General features: G+C 35.1%; 1 protein-coding gene and 1 non-coding gene across 2 annotated transcripts; one reads left to right on the plus strand and one right to left on the minus strand.

Moving 5' to 3' along the window:
- Positions 1–963: 963 nt before the first annotated feature.
- LOC145005922 (PTI1-like tyrosine-protein kinase At3g15890) lies at positions 964–5,061 on the plus strand. The gene is made up of 4 exons (XM_078965029.1): positions 964–1,027; positions 1,114–1,261; positions 1,424–1,686; positions 4,274–5,061. The coding sequence occupies exons 1-4, from the start codon at positions 981–983 to the stop codon at positions 4,983–4,985; spliced, it is 1,170 nt and encodes a 389-aa protein (XP_078821155.1). The 5' UTR covers positions 964–980; the 3' UTR covers positions 4,986–5,061.
- A 15,446-nt stretch (positions 5,062–20,507) lies between these two features.
- Positions 20,508–20,610, minus strand: LOC145007660 (U6 spliceosomal RNA). Its single transcript, XR_013663034.1, has one exon. It is a non-coding gene; the product is annotated as a U6 spliceosomal RNA (small nuclear RNA).
- Positions 20,611–21,099: the final 489 nt, after the last annotated feature.

The raw sequence follows: 21,099 nt of genomic DNA on the forward strand, positions 1-21,099 counted from the left end.
TGTACACCCAGTGTACTGTGATCTTGTCCATGAATAATAAAAATAATTGCAAAAGTTATGTCTGGCGATTCGGGCATTACACATACACATCAAAGTACTATGGACTTACAAAAATGCAACGAAGGGTTTGTGTTAAGAAAGTTGATTGGAATAGATACAACATAATCGGAGGTACATGTAGAAGATGATGCAACTAATTGTCAAATATGGTGGTAGAAATTGTTGATCAAATTCTGGAAATTTGTTGAGGGCGACGAAGAACGAGGGCAACCTATGGCTTGAGGAGGGAGGCATGTTCCGATGTGGAGAGTGGACAACTATGGCAAAGGGAGGCGGGAGGCGGGAGATAAGGATACACGTGCGAAAGGAGTGGACAACCCCCTGGCCCTATATAAGCTCCGCCAATGAGACTTAGAGAGACCTGTTCTCTTATTGGCACGAGGGGGGGGGGGGGGAGAGAGAGAGAGAGAGAGAGAGAGAGAGAGAGAGAGAGAGAGAGAGACTCATTCTCTCATTGGTTGTGGTGATTAGTTGCGGAAACGGAGGACTTAGAACAAAATAATAACAAAAAAAAATTAATTAAGAAAATTTGTTTATTAGAAAATAATTTGTTTTGTCCTTTTCAAAATAATATATTTTGACTCTTCAAATTTTTTATTGCACAACAATACTACTGTGTATAGTAAAAAAAACATCCGGATAACCTGCTGTTTATCGATTTTCAGCATTAGAATACCATAATAAGTCGGAGAGGCCCTTAGATTAAACATTTAAATAAATCATTGCAAGTGTCTTTAGTTGAAGCACTACTTTCACATATTTGATTAAACGAGTTTATACTTGAGACGGAAGCTGAGCCGGCCAACGTCGGCAGTATTACATATTATATGAAACAAATGTCATCTAATTCTGCTTAAAAAGCAAAACTTTGTTTTTCAAATTTGCAAAAGCGATATTCTTCGAAAACCAATACCCACATTATGGGTTCCGCCTGCAGCTGTTGTGAGTCAGACAAGGTTGATGAAGGGTATGCAAAACTTTATTACGGATTCTTATTTCAAATCTTATAAAAATTAATGGCGTATTTTATTTTTTTCCTTTTTTTTCTTTTAGGGTTCTGTCAAGAGATGGCCATTCTCCATGGCGGATCTTTACCTTCAAGGAGTTGCAATCAGCCACCAATGGTTTCAGTGAAGATAACAAGCTTGGAGAAGGAGGTTTTGGAAGCGTTTACTGGGGAAAAACGTCCGATGGTCTTCAGGTCAGTTTTTTTCTTCTTGTGTTTTCTTGAAGATATCATCCTGTGATTCATGCATGCACTCCCGATATACGCATATATATAGCTCGAGTCATGCATGATCATGAATATTGAAATCGTTCTACATATATTTTCATCAATTGCTTAACTGTCTTTATCATGCAGATCGCAGTGAAGCAATTGAAATCGATGAATTCAAAGGCTGAGATGGAATTCGCAGTGGAAGTGGAAGTTCTTGGAAGGGTACGTCACAAGAATCTGTTGGGACTGAGGGGTTATTGCGCTTCGGCTGAACAACGACTTATAGTCTATGATTACATGCCGAATCTTAGTTTGTTATCTCACCTCCATGGCCAATTTGCTAATGAAGTTCAACTTGATTGGAAAAAGAGAATGAAAGTTGCTATTGGCTCAGCTGAGGGACTATTGTAAGTTTCCATAAATACACTTTTTTCATTCGTTTTCCAACTTTTGCATAACTGAATAATATATAATCCGAGTCCGACTATTCTACTGCCTTGTGATTTGTTAGAGATACATCAATAAATTAGCGAAAGTCTCACCATTTATATATGAAAATGGTTAGTAGTTTAGCAAGTGACGTTTTTTGAGAACTTGAGAAATGATTAAATTTTGTCATTTACTTATTAAGAGGATCTGCATGCCATAGTCGTTTTCCCCTAATTATTTTCTTTAAAGAATTCAAGATATTACTCTAAGTTAAGAAATGGCATTTCTATTTTTGAGTAGATTATTGTATGTTTCGCCATATTAAAATATTAGCTGCCTAGCTGTTCGTGTTGCCGGCCGTTGTACTGAAAATGGGATCAAGAAAAAAAAGGAAAACTTGTCGAAAGTCAAACTATTTTATTTGAGTACATAAATATATACGGTTTGGTTATAAAAAAAGTTATTTGTTTTTATAAATCAATAAGGATTCATCCACCATTCTTACATATATTTTATATTATATTAGTGTATGTTTAAAACAACGGAAGAAATATTATTAAGAATCAAAATGGAATTATGAACTTATCTATTTTAATATATAAAAATATTTTTTCCATTTGTTTGATTCTTATTTAATTTTTCAAATGTTATTTTGGGTTTATTTTGAATAAATTTTTTTACCACATATCAGTTTATAAGTTTATTTATCTTTTTAAATTTTATATAATATTTTAATATAATAATTACAATAAATGTAATAATAAATTGATATCAATGTCATTAATTGATTTACTTTTTTATTTTAAATTTTCAAAATTATAGGTCACTTATTTATTTATTTAAATTATTGGTTTAAATTCAAAAGATAACAAATATTTCTATTATAAAAATTCATTATTTTTCTTAATTTAATAAAAATTTAAATTCTCAGATATTTACATCTTTATATTTAATTTTTTTAATCTAATTCATGTAATAGATAAGTCTCACAACTAATCTTTTATTAAATGATACTACGATGTGTGTCTAAGAGTGGTAGGTGCTGACCAAATGATAAATTATAAGGAACCCTTACAAGGTTAGTGTTCCTTATTATTCTAAAACCATTGAACGAATTAGTTTCGTTACACACATAAGATTTAAGTGTTCACCATCCGAAGACAACACAATTTCGTTACACACATAAGATTTGAAGTTGTAGTATAAAATGAAAAATGTTGAACGTAAATAGGTTTATCATAAATATAATAATAAATAATAAGGATAATGACTTAAAAATGTAATATATTTTTCGATTAATACATATTTGGTCGATGGGTTTTTTTCGTCAACAATTGTCGTTCAACTTGTTCAACTGTACACATTCAGTTTATATGATTGATTATTCTATGTAAGCAGAAAAAAATGATTTAATAGGATAATATATTTCTCACTTTGTACACATTTAATCATTAATATTTTTTTTTGTTACAAAATAAGTAATTATTGTGTTTGTACACATTCAACACTTACGATCGGTTTTTTTATGTTTTTTTTTCTCATGATATCTTACTTGAGACAATCATTAATGATGTGTTCGTAACTGTTGATATTTATGGGCCCCGTAACCCTGGTTGTTTGTTTGCTTAGGTTTTGTGGTTTGACTTAGGTATTGTGTTTTAAATATCGTAAATTCTTCATACGATCTTGGATTTTAAGGATCCTTATATCCACACATTTGTATTTGAGTCTACTACAACTTTTGTATATATTACTCCCGTAAAAAAGTAATATATTTTTACTTACAATTTTATAAAAAAAATATTCATACATACATTTATAAAGAACATATGTATATAAAAGATCATAAGTAAAAATATAGTACTTTTTAACGGAAGTAATCTAAATAAAAGTTGTAGTATACTTAAATACGAACGTATGTATATAAAATCATTAAAATCCAAGATTGTATGAAGGATATATGGCGTTCAGAATACAAGACCTAAACAATCAAGCAGTCGAAGACACGGTGGCTAAAAGCATCAACAACCCCGAACACATCATTAATGATTGTTCCATTTAGGATACCGTGAAAAAACTTAAAGAAACCGATCTTATATACTGAATGTGTACAAAACAATATTAATGACCAAATTTGCTAAAAAATATTAAAAACTAAATATGTACAAAATGAAAAACATATTAACTTATTAAATCATTTTACCGGCTTACATAGAATAGTCGGCTATAAAAACGGAATATGTAGAGTTAAACAAGTGGAAATGTCAAATGTTGACGAAAAAAAACTCAATAACCGAATATCTGCAAATCAAAAATTATATTACATTTTAAATCATTATCCCTAAATAATATTATCGAATTTTACAAAGCTTCAATTTTAGTCGTGTTCAACTTTTTTTAAGAAGATAAAAATTAATAAGGAATACTATAATTCTTTTTAGATAAATGAAACTTAAGAACACTAATTCTTTACAATTCTTTCAAACGAATCATTAAATTGTGTTTTAAGCAAAATGGATACTCTTAATCAGAAATTATTTGAAGACGCTATTTTTGTTTTTATAGGTACTTGCACCATGAAGTAACACCCCACATAATCCACAGAGACATAAAGGCTAGTAACGTCCTCCTAGACTCGAACTTTGATCCACTAGTAGCTGATTTTGGGTTCGCCAAGCTAATCCCAGATGGTGTTAGTCACATGACCACAAGGGTCAAGGGAACTCTAGGTTACCTAGCTCCTGAATACGCCATGTGGGGAAAGGTCTCAGAAAGCTGCGATGTCTACAGTTTTGGCATTCTTCTCCTTGAACTTGTTACAGGAAGAAAACCCATTGAGAAGCTCCCTGGAGGTGTCAAACGAACCATAACCGAATGGGCTGAACCTTACATTGAAAAAGGTCGTTTTCGCGAGCTAGCTGACCCAAAACTGAGAGGCAATTTTGACGAGGAACAGTTGAAACAGTTCATAAATGCTGCGGCACTTTGTGTGCAAAGTGAACCAGAGAGGAGGCCTAATATGAAAGAAGTTGTCGAGCTGCTTAAAGGGAATGAACCTAAAGGGAAAGTTATGCAGTTGAGGTTGAAGAGTGTCAAGTATGGTGATGATCTTGTGAGTATGGATCAAGCTAGTGATGAAGATTATGACAGTGATGCAAAGGGTGGTGGTCGGTATGATGAAAGTGATGCTTATGGAGTGTTTGGTGCGATGAGTAATGTGCAGAGGATGCATGATCCATACAAGAGGTATGCAGACAGAATGGGGAAGAAAGGTTGATATGAAGATCGTGAAATTTCAATTGAAAAAACATCAAATCTTTCATTTTCAGATGCTGTTTCCTCGGATGTTTAAAAAAAAAAAGAAAGAAAAAAAAGATATTTGTTGAATATCCCATCGCAGAAAAATATGGGTTTATATACAGGAAACTTCTACATATTTCTTAAATTATTAATTGGTTGTTTAATTTAATGTTGTAAATTACAATATCTTGAAGAATTTTCCTATGTTAAGAAACTTATCATTGCGTAAGCTATTTAAGTGCATTGTAATTTAATGTTTGATAATATACATAAAATAGTTCATCAAAACTTTTAAATTAGATTACATGTTAGTTTTTTTTATAAACTATTTGACATAGGTGTAGCTAGAGCTAGTACCATTCTTTCATGTTGTGTAAGAGACGCATAGAGGAAGGGATAAGAATGCCCATTCTCATGACATTTAGTCGAGCTAGCAGCCGTTTAAGCCATGTCTTCCAGAGGTTAATGTTGTGTTTTCCTAGGACCAACTTTAACCAACTACGTACAACTATGATCACCAGAACTCGGAAATTCTTTGTCAACTGCCATCCGTAAAGACATTCCCATATAGCAGTTAATGTCTTCAATACCCTCCTTCAAATTCAATGATCCTTATCTTGGTTGAGGTGAATCTATGTTGGGTATAATCTTAATGCTAGAAGATTGAGCTGAATAAAAGACAATGGGTCATAGCTTTGAACGATATGCATGAGAATGGTCCTTATCTTGGTTAGGTGAATCTATGTTGGGTATAATCTTAATGCTAGAATATTGAGCTTAATAAAAGACAATGGGTCATAGCTTTGACCGATATGTATGAGAATGGTCTGGCTATTATGGAAATCATGTATACCCACATTTACTTGTAGCATGTGTACCTACTTTATATGTACATCTATTTAGTTAGTCTATACCAGGGCCGACTTTATCATTTGCAAAACTAAGTAAGACATTAAGGCCCCTAATTTTAAAGTTTATTGTGTTATATATGTATGTATACGTATTTCTTAGGATACAAAGACAAGTTGAAGTTTGGGTTGGTGGTAAAAGAACTGGTTTATAAAACTAAAGCTCTCAAGTTCAAAATTTTTTGCTTACTTAAAGGACCCCAGTTTATTTGTTTGCTAATTGTTTGCTTAGAGCCTGTAAATTGGTTGAACCGCCCCTGATCTATAAATATGATAGGTTGTCATTTGTTTTTGAGAGTGTAATTTCCGTTTTTGAGCAGATCACACACCAAAGTATTGTTTTACTTTGTTTGTTATAATCTTCTTTCTGTAGTAGAGTTGTTCATAGAGGTTGGCTCCAACCCTTGGTATTTGTCACACCCCCAAACCGGACGACGGAAACGTCCGAGGGCTCTTGTGACTCAAATTGAATATCATCACAATGAATATACATGAATCATAACATAATTCATCACCATGCATTGGAATATTACAATTGATATTGTTTACATTCAATACATTGTTTTAGACATTACAAATCCATAACATAAACTACTGACAGATAATTTAAGCAAAACACCATGACATTTCTTGATATTTATTCTTCGGCTTACCTGTTATCTGAGAATACAAGTTATTTGGGAAAACATCAACATATGAAATGTTGGTGAGTTCATAAGTAATGTTATGTAAAAATGATTTGGTGAAGTTTGAAAATCCTAGAAAATCCGATATTTTCTGAAAAAAAAAATTGTTTGTTTATAAAAAGTGTGAAGATCCGTAAATATTTTTGTTGATTTTCATAGCATGTTTAATGGTTGAACTTTGTATACGTCACACAAGTGACAATGTTGAACTTCCTGGGAAAACCCGATGTTTTCCCCAATACGTAAATTACATGACTTGTTTATTGTTATACCGATACGACGAATGTTTTGATTACCCAGGTGACATTGGATTAATTAGGGTTTGTAAGTCATTACAATCACGCATTTAAAGAAATGAATAGTTTATAACTACAGATTACGACCGATCCTTAAGGCATCGTCCGTACTACTCACTTAATCCAACCACCCTGATTTCTCCTGATTAACACCATGAATCTGTTTACTTGATTTCTCATAAGCCCAACAACTGAGGAAAAAGGAGGGTACGAAGCCCCCTTTATTTCCAGGAGTTATTCAAGGCTATCAGGAATGCGAAAGACACTTGATCCAACTCGCATTTGACTTCTCGACCTCACTAGCAGTACTAATGGGCCATTAGGGCCCAATAACACATTAGAGCTATTGAAAGTCCTTTTACGTGGAATTGGATCATAGAAGGCCCAATATCACGTAAGCATAATCCCTTTGGGCCCAAAGATCATGTTGATGGGCTAGCAAGGCCCAACAAGCATGATTTGAAACTTTCAAGCCCAAAGTTTGTATATTGACTCATTGTAATTATCGCGTGATTAACGAATTACTTTGGTTTAACGATTTTGTGTTGTTATTGATTCGAGACCGAATCAATTCGTTTTGTAACTATATGTGTTATTGAGAGTGTATTTGTTTTCCATTTCGTCGGTAGTTGCGGATCTTATATCTTGATTTAACTTGTTTGTAAGTAAAGTTTGACCCTTTTCATTACTCTTCCATTTATAAAAATAACACTTTTAGTCCTTTATATAAAAGAATTTCATTTTTAGTCCTTAAAACACTTTTCTTGACACTTTTGTACAATTTATTTGATGACAACATGATTTTAACCCAAAGTTTATTTAGTTGACAGCTTCAGCCCCTCTAGAATAGTGATTCTCGGTTAAGGATCCATTTTTCACAACTTTTACAGTTTTGACCCTAAATCTAAAAAGTTTGCATTTTTAGTCCTTTTTGATAATGAAAAGCATTTTTGAACCTTATAAACATTCTATTATGCTAATTACTCCCTGTTTTACAGAAAATTTCATTTCCAGCCCTTCAACTTGTAAAATTTTCGCATTTTGAGGCTTATTGGGCCGAAAAGCCCAAAATTAGCCAATTAGGTTAAAAATTTACATTTTAAGTCCTTAGAAATTTCTAAAAATCGGGAAAATATTTATGGAAACTGTTTTGGCCCCTTTTAACCTTCCAGAAACCGTGACTTGTTGATTTTTACCCCAAGTTTGCATTTTTGACAATTTAGGCCCAAAAATAGGTCTCATGTTCAAGTATGTTCATCCTAACCTTATAAACTATTTTTCTTGACTTGATTAGTGTATAATAGCTTATGTTATGTTTATTTCCTTTCTCATGTCTTAGATATCGGTTTTTACACACTTTTTGATAACATATTCATCCCAAAACACATGATAACACACACATACATGCATCAAATCACACATAGCATACAGTTACACATAGATCTACACATTTTCTTGTATTCTCCCCCATAAAACTCTTAAAACCAAAAAGGAAGGGGTATGAAACTCACCTTGAGTTGTGATTTTGGTTATGAAGAATGTTAGGAGGAGTTTGATGTTACTTTCGGCCCTAACAAGCCCTCCTTTGTTGATTTCGACCTTAGAGGGTTTCTAAGAGAGTGATCATGATTTTGCATGGGTTAGGAAGAGATTTTTGATAAAACAAAGAATCTAGATCATAGATCCAAGCATGATCTTACCTTAGATGAAGAATTTGTGGGATAATTTCCTTAAAAGCTCCCTATATCTCGAAAATTTTGTAAAGGAATGGAGAGAGTTTCTTTGAGAGATTTTTGAGTGAAGTGTGTGTGTTGGTGTTGTTTCGGCCGAGAGAAAGAGAGAGGAGAAGAGAGAGGTCTTGAGGTGATGTGTGCATGGAGACATAGGATAAGTTGCATGGAAGACCATTATGTAAAAATAAGGTGGCCATGAGAAGTCAACTCCTCCTTTCATTTGGGCTTGGGCCCAGATTTGGAGAGAGAAAAGGACAGAATTGGGCCCTTAAATGCCTAAGTCCAAATCATAGATAATTTAGATAACTATTGGCCCAAAATAAATCAAGAAATGATTTTATGGCCCATTAGGGCTAATTAGGTTAGTTATGGTCCAATGAGGTCCATTAAGGTATTTTATTTCATTCTAGGCCCAATATGGCCCAAAATGTTAAAATAAATAAAAGTGGGTCCAATTAGAGCCCATTCAAGAGTTCTAAGCCCAAGATAGTCCAATTGGAAGCTTATTGGTCCATTGGGCCCAATAAGGAAATCCTAGTCCAAAAATGGACTCAAACAAGGATTTTTTTAGGGTTTCCAATTGCTTGTTGGCTATTTGCAGTGCATGTATGATGTGTTCGATTGAGATTTTGTTGTTAATGAATAAGCATCTTACATGCTTTCCCATTGTTGGTTTACATTTGTTATCTTTCTTCAATGCTTACAAGGCTTCAAATTCCTAGTTGTGACAGTATCAGAGCACCCAGGTTCACACCTGGTTCATAGAAAGAAAGAGAAGATCGAACTCTATGTAATCAAGTGAAGAGGAAGAAAGCAAGTAGCAAGCATGAAGACCGACTGAATATCATCAAATTAGAAAGAAAAAAGACAGAAAGGAAAAAAAAAGAAAAAAGAAAGAAGCAGTAGAAGTATGTTGTGTGTTAGAAAGCAAGAAACTAAACGCAACAAGATTAATGCAAGATGACAAGACTAAACCTAGGTGGTTTGAATAGCGATTTAACTACCAAGCAATAAGATTTGAAGTAAGCAAACAAGAGAGTTCGAATCAAGTAAGAAAATAGAAAGTTTGGCAAGAGCAAGATATATGAACTTTGTGCTCTTAAAGCAAGCAACAAGTGATTAGAAGTAGGACAGGGCCGGTTGCAAGAAAGAAAAGCAAGTAGCAAGGTTAATCATGTCTTAGTGATCACAAGAAAAACAAGATAGCAAGCAAGAAGTTTGTAGCAAGTAGCAAACCAGAAGTATGTAGAAAGTAGTAGTAAAATCACAACATTTAGCCTTCAACAAACATAAAAATGAAAGAAAGAAAGCAGGCAGCAAGATGAAGCAAGCAGGAAGGGGGATCAATCAGTAAGGTTGATCACATGTTGGCATTAAAAAAGGCATGAGATAGTAACAACTCTAAGCAAGAGAAGCAAGGTCAAGAGCATCAATATTAGGGGGGTGATTGTTGAGTATAATCTTAATGCTCGAAGATTGAGCTAAATAAAAGAGAATGGGTCATATCTTCGACCGATATGCATAAGAATGGATCGGATATTATCGAGATCATGTATACCCACGTTTACTTATAGGATGTGTACCTACTTTATAGGTATATCTATTTAGTTAGATATCTATAAATACGTTTACTTATAGGATACTTGTTTTTTTTTTCATTTATGTTCTCCTTCCAGCAGATGACACACCAAAGTATTGTTTACTTTTGTTGTTACACACGTCTTTCTGTTGTAGAGTTGTTCACAAAGCCTGGTTCCAACAATCTACACATGTAAATCTGTTAGAGCTTCCAAATAGAATATATGTCTTCTACTAGAAGGCTATTGGCTCCAGTTCCACTAAATATTGACCTTCATACCACTTAAGACAAGCCTTTTGTTAGATGCTAAAACTCATATCAGATTCCAATACGAAAAGTAAGGAAATGTGTATAAGAGCTTCATGTTATCCCACCGGTTATCGAGTTATCAAGCCTGGGCCTTACTTGATTGTTAGTCCAAAAGAGCGGTGTAGAACACTTTAAGGTCCACCTTGAGGGTATCCACCATGTTGTCTATATCATTTGTAGTTTCCCAAACACTTTAGTTTCAAATATGGTTATTCTTACAATTTAACTCTCTATTTCTACCTTGTAAAGACACTATGACAACTTTTAAAAACCCATAAGTCTCACACTTGCCAAGAAGGTGGATGTTAATAGATTTGAGGATACATATGATGACATCTTGGCTCTTCCTTTTAGAAATCTGACACATGAATTTCTTGATGTCAAGATATCCCCACCCCCTTAAATTTCACCACTCTGGCGATGTATATTTGAAGGGTTTAGAGCATTCTAACACTCCTAAGGTATACATGAAAGCCTAGAAACCTTGGATCTATGTTTGACTAAGATACGTGTAAATTTGTTTTTCCAAGGCTCTTCAACTATCTAACATATAATGGGGAACTTTAAAACATAACTACTAGAAGAAGAAAATACCTTGTTGTAGTTTGGATTCCTTGAGAACCTTGTGAGCCTAGCACCTCAAGTATGATTCCTCAAATGTCTCACACAACAGTACAACACTTGGAATAACCTTGAGAGAAGTACACTTAACCTCAAAATTGGATTTCCCCCTTATTAATCACTTAGTCGGTGATTTTTCTTGCCTTGGGGCTTCTTATATAGTTATGACACAAGTAGGGTTACATCATGTAAACCCTAATTGTCATGGATTTTCATATTCCATGATCCATGGGTTTGTAACCTCCATGGACTATCCATGGATCTTCTTATGGGTTTTAACCCAATCCATACAAATCATGGATCATTAGCCCACTATATAAGAATAGATTATTTACACAATCAACCCCATATATTTAATTAGTCTCTTTTTGATCACTTAATTAATTCCAAATTAATTATTTGATTAATACTAATTAAATAATATTATTAATATATTAGAACTTATAATATATTAACTATCCTTAAGTGTCATTTCTCTCATTTAGTCTATCCAAGTGTTGCAATGCCATGCAACCCGAATGGACCATGCCAATCGGGTCAAGTACATCCCAGAAATAGTTATGAACTTAGACACCTAATCCAACAGTCTCCCACTTGGATAAGTCTAATAATTATATCTACAGGAATAACTTTAGGAACCGATCCACAATCATAGCTCTTTCAAGGTCTCGTGGAACTGAGATGATGATGATACGCCATTTAAGATAAGTGATCATATAATCCTCTATTCTAGATATCAACCAAACAAATACATGGAACAATGTCTTACTTATTGTCCAACAGTTTATTTTCCGATTTCTGATTTGTTTGACATAGAACTTAATTGAGCACATCAACTTAGTTCTGACCGGGCCCGGTACATGGGTCAACAAAAATCATCGAGGGGCCCAGATATCGTTTCTAATGCAAGAAGGAACAGATAAACATCGACTCATATGCTTGTTCTACTACTTGTTAAATCATACACAAAGAGACGTTTTATAACATCGAGTTACCAATGCATTTTCGTACAATCAATGTATAACCAACTCATAGGCAACAAGTCATATCTCTTGGTTTGAAGACTTATATGATATTACCGTCTCATGATCACTCGAGATAAATTCCATGAATTGATACCAGTGAGCGTGGGTTGAATCTAATACTCAGAACTTATGAGCACTTATGAATGTTGCAGCAACTCTTGCTATGTCCCATACCGTGGACATCTACAATCCAACTTCATGATAATCTTGATTCATATCTACTTCCAACATATGACCGACTGTCGTTGGTTTGAATAACTTAGCCATTCGGGAAGAATGACTGAGTTATTATGGAAGTCAAAACATGCAAAGTGAAACACAAGAATAATCGAATCAAATATGGTCTCAGAACTTATGAATATAAATAATACATCTTTTATTTATCACCATATTGATTACACATTATTCATTGCATACTGTTTCAAACTATCAACTTTATACTTGAATTAAAACAATAGTTGTCCCATGCTCTAAGCATGTACACTATGGTTTTTTTCTAAACACTAGTCATGGGATAATCCAAGTATTCACACTATGTTTTTCCAAACATTAGTTATGCCATACACCAAGTATGCATACTAAGTTTGTCTATGATCTTTACTCTGTGAAATAGATCGATTGAACATAATTCCAATGATACTCATTTCACAATCCCAAATCCTTATCACAAATGCAAGAATTCCAAATTCCTGCCATTTACCTAAATCTATTAGATTCTAAACTTATATGCATTGGTCCTCTTCTAATGATTATGCACAAAGTCACAAAGACTTGTCAACAGACATTACAGAGTATTCCAATGGAGATCAACTCCATGGAAACGAAGTCTCATATTCAATGTTCATTGCTTTGAACATTCTTCTTGGATTAAGTTTCCTAATCTTACATAGATTTAATGAATAACTTCCACCTATGGGAGCATTTCCATATTCCCTTTTTGACTATTACTCCTGAACAAGAGTTGTCGCTTTTCATAATATGTCAATATGGTCCTTCCAAAATTTAACACTATACTTTCAACTATCCTTGAGCAACCAATCATTGGTAAACCTTAGATTTTCCTCGACAATTGCTTAATCAAATTAGTCATATCTAGTTTCAGTACTTTTCCCTCTTAATGCTCTGGGCATTCGGAAAACATTTAGAACAGATAAATATTATAGCACATGCAATCGATCCTATATCCGAAGCATATGGGACATCCTTCAAAAAGACATGATACCAGACCAGTCTTTTGCTATAATATTTCTATTTCTATTTGCCAAGTTCTCATAATTCAGATTATGAAAAGGGATGCCGTAATCATAATCAAATTTTACAAATCTTTCAAGGCAATTATTATAATTATTATAATGGCTATTGAAGTTTGATAGGGAAGAGATGGAGGGGTGGGATTGGTGTTTTTTAATATTATAATATTATTAATTATAAATGAGTAAAAGAAAAAAAAATGTTACAAAATTTATAGTAAATTATAGAAATGTTCCTTACGGTTTGATCAGAATCGCATGTTTATTCCAATGTTCGACAAGTTGACAGGTTGCATCCTTGTGGTTTCAAACAATTTTAGTTTTGGTCCCATTTTGTAAATCCCGTGTTTCCAGTTAGGCTTAGTAATCAAACATGTAACATTTGTGGTCAAATCATGTAGTCATTTTGTGAATGAATAAGACAGGATTATTCATATATTTTGTGCTTATGTGTTTATTATACAACAAAATAAATAAGATTATTTAAAATACATGTCAAAATTAAAAGATAACATAGGGAAAATGATCTCAGCCAAGATATAGTATTTGTAATTAGTATCACATACATATCTAGAATGCCTCAATTCGACTTACAACGAATAAGATAGGAAGCACCAAGGTCTTGCATTAGAACCGACACAGCTACAAATAACGAAAAAAGTGAATCTTGTTTAGATTGCTTTTTAGCTTAGGAAGTCTAAACGGAATTCATGGATGTCGTAAAAGTGAATTCATGAGTATAGGTGTCGTCAAAATCTGACTTCAGTAGAGGAAGTTATGATTTTTCTAAAATTTGTGCAGCAGTGTGTGCATCAATATCGAATTTTAGATTGGTATATTGTTAGCCAAAACAATATAAACAAGAGTTGAAGATTATGTTGTTAGGATTCCAATGATATAAAAACCATTGAAACGGACGCATGATGTGAGAGTTATGCATTTTATACGGGATTTAATAGGCTAAGCCTGTGTAAATAAAGTAAAGTCAAAATTAGTCGGCTTGGTTGTTGGATTTTTGTAATTAAGATTTATTAATGATTACAAGTTGTCATGTTGATTGATGTACTATAGGAGAGGTATCTATAATGGTCATGCTGGCTTGGTTGTTGGATTTTTGAAAGACTATATATCAAAATGATCATGCCTCCTGACTGTCCTACCTGGCTAATTCTTACTTGTTTGATCTTGAAATAGACTTTGGAATTGTTGAGAAATCTAAACTCTTAAGAAAATAATTCCACATAATATGAAACCAGACTAAGACGTAGTGTTATGTATATCTAGGTCTTTCGAAAAAGGTGTAAGGCGATGCTCTGCCCGATTCACCAATCACCAGACACTTTGTCAGGTGAGTGCATAGTTGTTATCAAGAACATAATCTCAACTTAAAAATATCTATATAATAAATTTTGCTTGTATTATCTGTGTTATGTGTTATTTGTAAAGATAAGATAATAACATTTGGATAACGAATTATTGTAGAAATCAATTGCTTTTAGATATAAGTCTTGCCTTAGATAAGGGATAAGACTTATAAAAGATTTCTTAGTGTTGAATAGGCTTGACATTGATTAGGTCTCATAGTTGGGTTAAAGTGTAGGACCAGATCGGAGTGTAATCCTCCCCGTCTTGGGAAGACCAGAAATGGTGGGTCCTAATCAGACAACCGGACGATATATTTGTATCATTGACTAGAGTACATGACCAACACTTGGCTGTTCTAGGCGGTCTTCTGAATTATATTGATTGCATTGATTTATAACCCATGGACGTAAATGAAATGGAAAGCCATATTCATCAAAATCTTTGAACATTGGTTGCCTTATACGACTTACACTAGCCAAGGACTCCCCTAGCAGGTGTAGTCAACCAACTTCTTAGACAGTTCATTCGTAAGGTCATTCTTCCATTTGATTGTCAAATTAGGATCTATAAGGGTCGGTTGAATTGGGGAGATGGTCTTAGGACAGGTTATATATTTACACCTGATATATGTCTTGTAGGAATGATATTTTATCATTAAAATGTTACAGACATGAAAAACATATGTATCTCACCAGGTTTCCCAAACCTGACCCACTCATTTTATTGTATCATAGGTAGTGGATCCAAAGTTGAAATTGCCTAGGTAAGATGATGAGTGGAATAAAGGATAAGCCTACATTAATTATTTCAGGACCTTTTTATTTATGTTGTAACATATGTTTGGATATAAATGAATGACATCCCAGAGGTTTTAATAAAATAACTTTTGTTATTTCAAAAATGTTTATTTAACAAGGAACTTCTGTATGTCATACTTTTCCTTCTATATCTATATTTATTTAATTGTAGGCACCTTTTTTTTAAAATATTGTAAAATCAATCAAGGCCCTGATAATGTATTCCTTCGTATCACTGGCTACACACAAACACCCCGCCCCTATCACCACGAATAACCACAACCCGCTTTTGTTACCATCACCACTACATATTATGCCTCCATGATCGTAGCCTTCTCCATCCTCTCCAACTCCATCTCCATCGCCACAACTTCTTCCATTGTCTCTTTGTCTCACAAGGAATGCCTAATCCACAACCTCTTCCATCATTTCATTCTCTCACCTCTCGTCATGTTGCCGAAAGTGAGGAGTCGTGTCAAAAATACGAAAGAAAAGTCGAACTTTAGTCTACAAACCTTCTTGAAACCAGATGCACCTTAAGGAATATGCTGGAAGGAACTATAGTTGAGGGTAGAAAGCACCAAAATTGTTGAAAATCAAAAATATAAACATGGAAATTGTGGATCTCCCGCACCACCTCCCTCTTCCTCCGAATTATTGACATGTAAAATAAATTCTTGGGGTAACCACCACTCATGTATCATGGATGATTTGTTGTGTGGACACGATTTTAATGGAGGGATCAGTTTTCTTGCTGACATGTGCTATGTAATCAAGGATCGTCATTGATATTGTCACTGAGATTGTCACATAAATTTGGCTTCTATGGATTTAGGGGTATAGGTAAAGAGATGCAGGTTGATAGGTCTGACTGATTTGAATTCATCATCATCTTTGAAACGATTAAGTGGTGGAAACACGTAAACAAGGATATGGTTTGGATAGGAGTATCCAAAAATATATATTCCTTTTTAAAAATTGTATTTATTGTTCTTTGATTGGTTTGGATTTGAATCTCGACATGGTGATTTAAGTGTAATTGGTTTGGGAACCCGAGATTTTGTTTTCAGATTTTATTTCCATTTTGTTTGGGTTACCTTTGATTTTAGTAACCAATTTAGGTTCTGATATCATTCGATTTAGGTTTTAGATTTCTACTCCATGTTTTTTTTTTACTTATTCGTTGTTGTTGTAAAATAAAAAAATCACATGTCGCTGATGGATTGCTGGAGAAGATGATCATCCTCGGAGACACTGTCGTTGCAGTGGGCCGATTTAACTTAATAAACTATAATTGTAGCACCTGGTTCCTGGTACGTAAAATTTATCTAAGTATTTGTCATTTTAGCCTTGGACTTGGCGAGTTGTAGGTCTGACTCGCCGAGTAGGGATGCGGTCCGGGGGTACGTTTAAGTTGGTGACTCGGCGAGTCCATATTCTGGACTCAGCGAGTCACCGCTGTTTGATGAAACCCTAAATTTAAAGGGTTTGCACCCTATTTAAACCCTCATTTCCGCCCCAAGCTCGCCCCCATTCACCCTCAGAGCTCCCAACATCGTTTTTAACCTTTTCCTTGTGAGATTGAAGTGTTTTGGGTGTGTTCTTGAAGTTTTTGAGGAGAAAGAAGAGTAGATCAAGAAGAGGAGAAGGAGGCCAAGCATCTTTGTGACATCTCAATGTTTTCCTTGAGGTATAGCTCATTTCCCCTCTGTTTTCAAGCTTGTAGTCCCTATTAGCTTCATGCAAGTCCTTCTTGAGCCATTCCCCAAGCTTGTTTGTACTTTGTGGGTTGTAATAAGTTGTTAGCCTTTAGATCCAGGCATGATTTATTCCCTTGAGCTTGGATTTACTGCCTTTATGGAGTCATATTGCATGAAAGTCCTAGATCTACCCCTTTTGGTGCACTTTGACCCCTAAAACCTTCATTGGTGATTATCCACACGTAAAGTTGGAAACTTTACATGTAAACCAGGCCCTAGGAACCTAGATCTATGAATGACATGGGTTGGATTCAAGCAAAATCGTGTGTATAGTTTTTGCATGAGGCAGACTTGGCGAGTCGTTCATCTGACTCGGCGAGTCGAGTCGCGAGTCCCCGGGCTTTTCCCCTTTTCGTGTTTGCGAGTTGGAGTAGTAAGTCATAGGGTATGACTCAGTGGGTTGGAAGCCAGACTCACTCATGAAGTCACTCGGCGAGTCAATGCCATGACTCGGCAAGTTCATGGCAATCTTCTTGTCTCAAGAACAACTCGGCGAGTCATAACTTAGAGTGTTCTTCGGATGAAGGCGAACTCGGCGAGTTGTTCATACAACTCGGCGAGTAGGATGAAGGACTATTGGACTTGGGTATAGAGAAAGGGACTCGACGAGTTGGCAAGACAACTCAGCGAGTCTGGTCAACTGGCAGTTGACTGTGACTTGACTCATGACTTGTTAAGGGTAAATGGACAATTTACCCTGAGGGCGGTTAGCAGTATTTGACTAAGTGTTTGGTGGGAATTACAGTCGGAGGATTTCCGGAGCAGCAGTAGCAGACAGACCATTCCCACACAGATCAGCAGCTACTACGAGGTGAGTTACCTTCCAGTAGCGGTGGGTCTAAGGCCACAATGTCGGCCCACCAGTAGGAGATGTATGTTAGATGATTGTTTTTGTGATATCATCTAGGTTTGCTACTACCTGATATGTTATATGATAGCATGATATGTTGTATGTGATAAGTAGTAGAGTCCGGCTGTTAGGACCGAAGGGTAGTCAGACACCCCAGATACGTCTGACAGTATATGATGATATGTTTGCATGCTGGCTTTTACGTTATATGCGATATAGGTAGTAGGAGGGGACTAGTCCCCGAGTTCGGTTGCTAGGACCGAAGGGTAGTTCAGGCACCCCAGATATGTCTGATAATATGTTATGTTATGATATATGTGATAGTAGCAGTAGGGGGTGAAATAGTCCCCGAGGTTCGGTCGTCAGGACCGAAGGGTAGTCAGCACCCCAGAATGGCTTGACATGGGTAGTCAGCACCCCATAATGGCTTGACACGGGTAGGTCGGCACCCCAAAATGGTCGTACCGGGTAGGTCGGGCACCCCAGAAATGCCTGGCAATATGTATGATATGTGATTGTATGGTATGCGGTATGATGGGGGAACTCACTAAGCTTCGTGCTTACAATTTTCAGTTTTTGTTTCAGGTACCTTTCCTTCGAAGGGGAAAGAGTTGGTGCGGTAGCGGCCCATCACACACATGCTCCGTATTTCGCATCATGAGATCTTCGTGGGGATCTGTACTCTGTCATTATTATGTTTCATGAAATGTTTTCTAGACATGCGTTATCTTTATAAAATGTTATGATCAGTAAACGTTTTAATTCGAATGTTTTGCTAAACATATGTTTTCAAAAATGAAATTTTTGGCTCGTATTTTTGGGGTGTTACAATAATCAACAGGTAGGGAAGAGCATATGGACCGGGGAACCGGTCGGAACCGGTACCGGAACCAGAACCGGCACCGGAACAGGAACCCGATGGAACCGGTTGGGCTGGGACCAGGATGTTATTTTTGTGGATTTTTGAAACCGGGAACCGGTAGGAACCGGAACCGATATAACCGGAACCGGTAGAACCGACAAAAACCGGAACCGTATGATGTTATTTTTCGAAGATCGGTTCCAACATTTGAAGACACGACAAGAACCGATAGGAACCTGGAACCGGAACCGGTAGAACCGCCGAGCCGGTTCGGTTCTTGAGTTTGGCCGAAGCCGGTTCCCGATTCCGGTCCTGTTTGGGCCGGTTCCGGCCAGTTCGATCCTTTTGCTCATCCCTATCAATAGGTAAATAAAAAGAAAATTAGAAATAGAATAGGGGCATGTTAGTCATTTTAAATGTTTTTAACAAAGGGTTACTATCAGAATTAGATGAAAGGACCAAAACTACAATAATTTAAAACTATAAGGACTCGACCTATCAACTTTTCATAGTTTGGACTAAAACTTTGAATTTAACTAAACCACAGGGACCATTTCTGTACTTTACTCTAAAATTTAATATAGTCATTTTAGATGATTTCAAACTAAAATTGCAACAACCGAAAAAGTTTTAAAAAGGGATAATGACTTAGGAGGGTAATAAGGTTTCCAGCTTGTCCGTATTAGGTCACTAAGGTTTTTTTTGTGCGTATTAGACCAATATGGTTGTTATTACCGTTTAGAAATAGTCATTTTACCGGTTTTAACGGGTAAAAATTACTATTTCTAAACAGTAGTAACAACCATATTGGTCTAATACGCACAAAAAAATCTTAGTGACCTAATACGGACAAACTGGAAACCTTATTACCCTCCTAAGTCATTAACCATAATTATTTAGAAAATATGCTTACTAATCAATGTGACTGATTTGTTTGACTGAAAATAGTTGCTTCCATTTAAACTTATCTCACAACTCTTCCAGAACTTCTAAATCCAGAAACCCATATGATTGATGATCTTCATTACATAAATATGCAACATTTTATCAATAACTTCTTTTTTATCATTTAAATGTTTACATGAACACATCCATATGTACAAAAATAAAATCTCACTTTGATACCTCCCATCAATGTCTACATTTGATACCAAATGGAAATGTAAAACCAACAGGGATTTGTATAGAATGTCTATTATCAATTATTTTATAAAAGCAAAACCACAACATAAACTAAGAAACTGAAGTTACAAAATGAAAAAAAAAAAAAAAAAAAAAAAAAAAATTAGCACATAAACAAATATATACATACTATATACAACACATAAACGAAAGTTATAAAGCATGAAACTTAATGACAGGAAAAGTAAAAAACTTAAAGGAGACTTTATAGAAAGAAAGATCACCCTTACTTGCCACAAATGGTTGAAGACATCAATAAGAAGATCAATCTGGCCATAGAATCCACATGTTGTCTCGATTTGTGTGTGTCATCCTTGCGCAGGGGTCATGCTAATCTTCTCTATATTGTTCCAATTTTATCGGATGTCCCCAAAGGGACGACTATAGATGAAGAGCTTCGCTATATAGAGAGAGTAGCAGGTTATATGGGACGACACGAGTTCTAAACGAAGTAGTTTACTGTTGATGGTCATATATTCTCAATTTCTTTAAAATTAGGGTTAATGACTTAGGAGGGTAATAAGGTTTCCAGTTTGTCCGTATTAGGTCACTAAGATTTTTTTGTGCGTATTAGACCAATAGGTTGTTATTACTGTTTAGAAATAGTCATTTTTACCCGTTAAAACCGGTAAAATGACTATTTCTAAACGGTAATAACAACCATATTGGTCTAATACGCACAAAAAAAAAAAACTTTAGTTATTTAATACGGACAAACTGAAAACCTTATTACCCTCCTAAGTCGTTATCTCTTTTAAAAACATTTGAATGTAACCTATTAAGGCTAGTTGGCTACGGAAGTCACACTCAAAGTGCAAAGTTGATCACATCATATGGACTATATTAATATATTTGATCGTGGATTTAA

The sequence above is a fragment of the Lactuca saligna genome, chromosome 7 (genome assembly GCF_052625555.1).
Source record: "Lactuca saligna cultivar CGN05327 chromosome 7, ASM5262555v1, whole genome shotgun sequence".
Lineage (NCBI taxonomy): Eukaryota > Viridiplantae > Streptophyta > Magnoliopsida > Asterales > Asteraceae > Lactuca > Lactuca saligna.

What these genes read in the sequence shown, in the direction of transcription:
- LOC145005922 (XM_078965029.1), top strand. Translation starts at nt 981, where the DNA reads ATGGGTTCCGCCTGCAGCTGTTGTGAGTCAGACAAGGTTGATGAAGG. An exon ending in TCAGACAAGGTTGATGAAGG is followed by an intron (nt 1,028 to 1,113) that starts GTATGCAAAACT and finishes TTTTTCTTTTAG; the next exon opens with GGTTCTGTCAAGAGATGGCC. An exon ending in GGCTCAGCTGAGGGACTATT is followed by an intron (nt 1,687 to 4,273) that starts GTAAGTTTCCAT and finishes TTGTTTTTATAG; the next exon opens with GTACTTGCACCATGAAGTAA.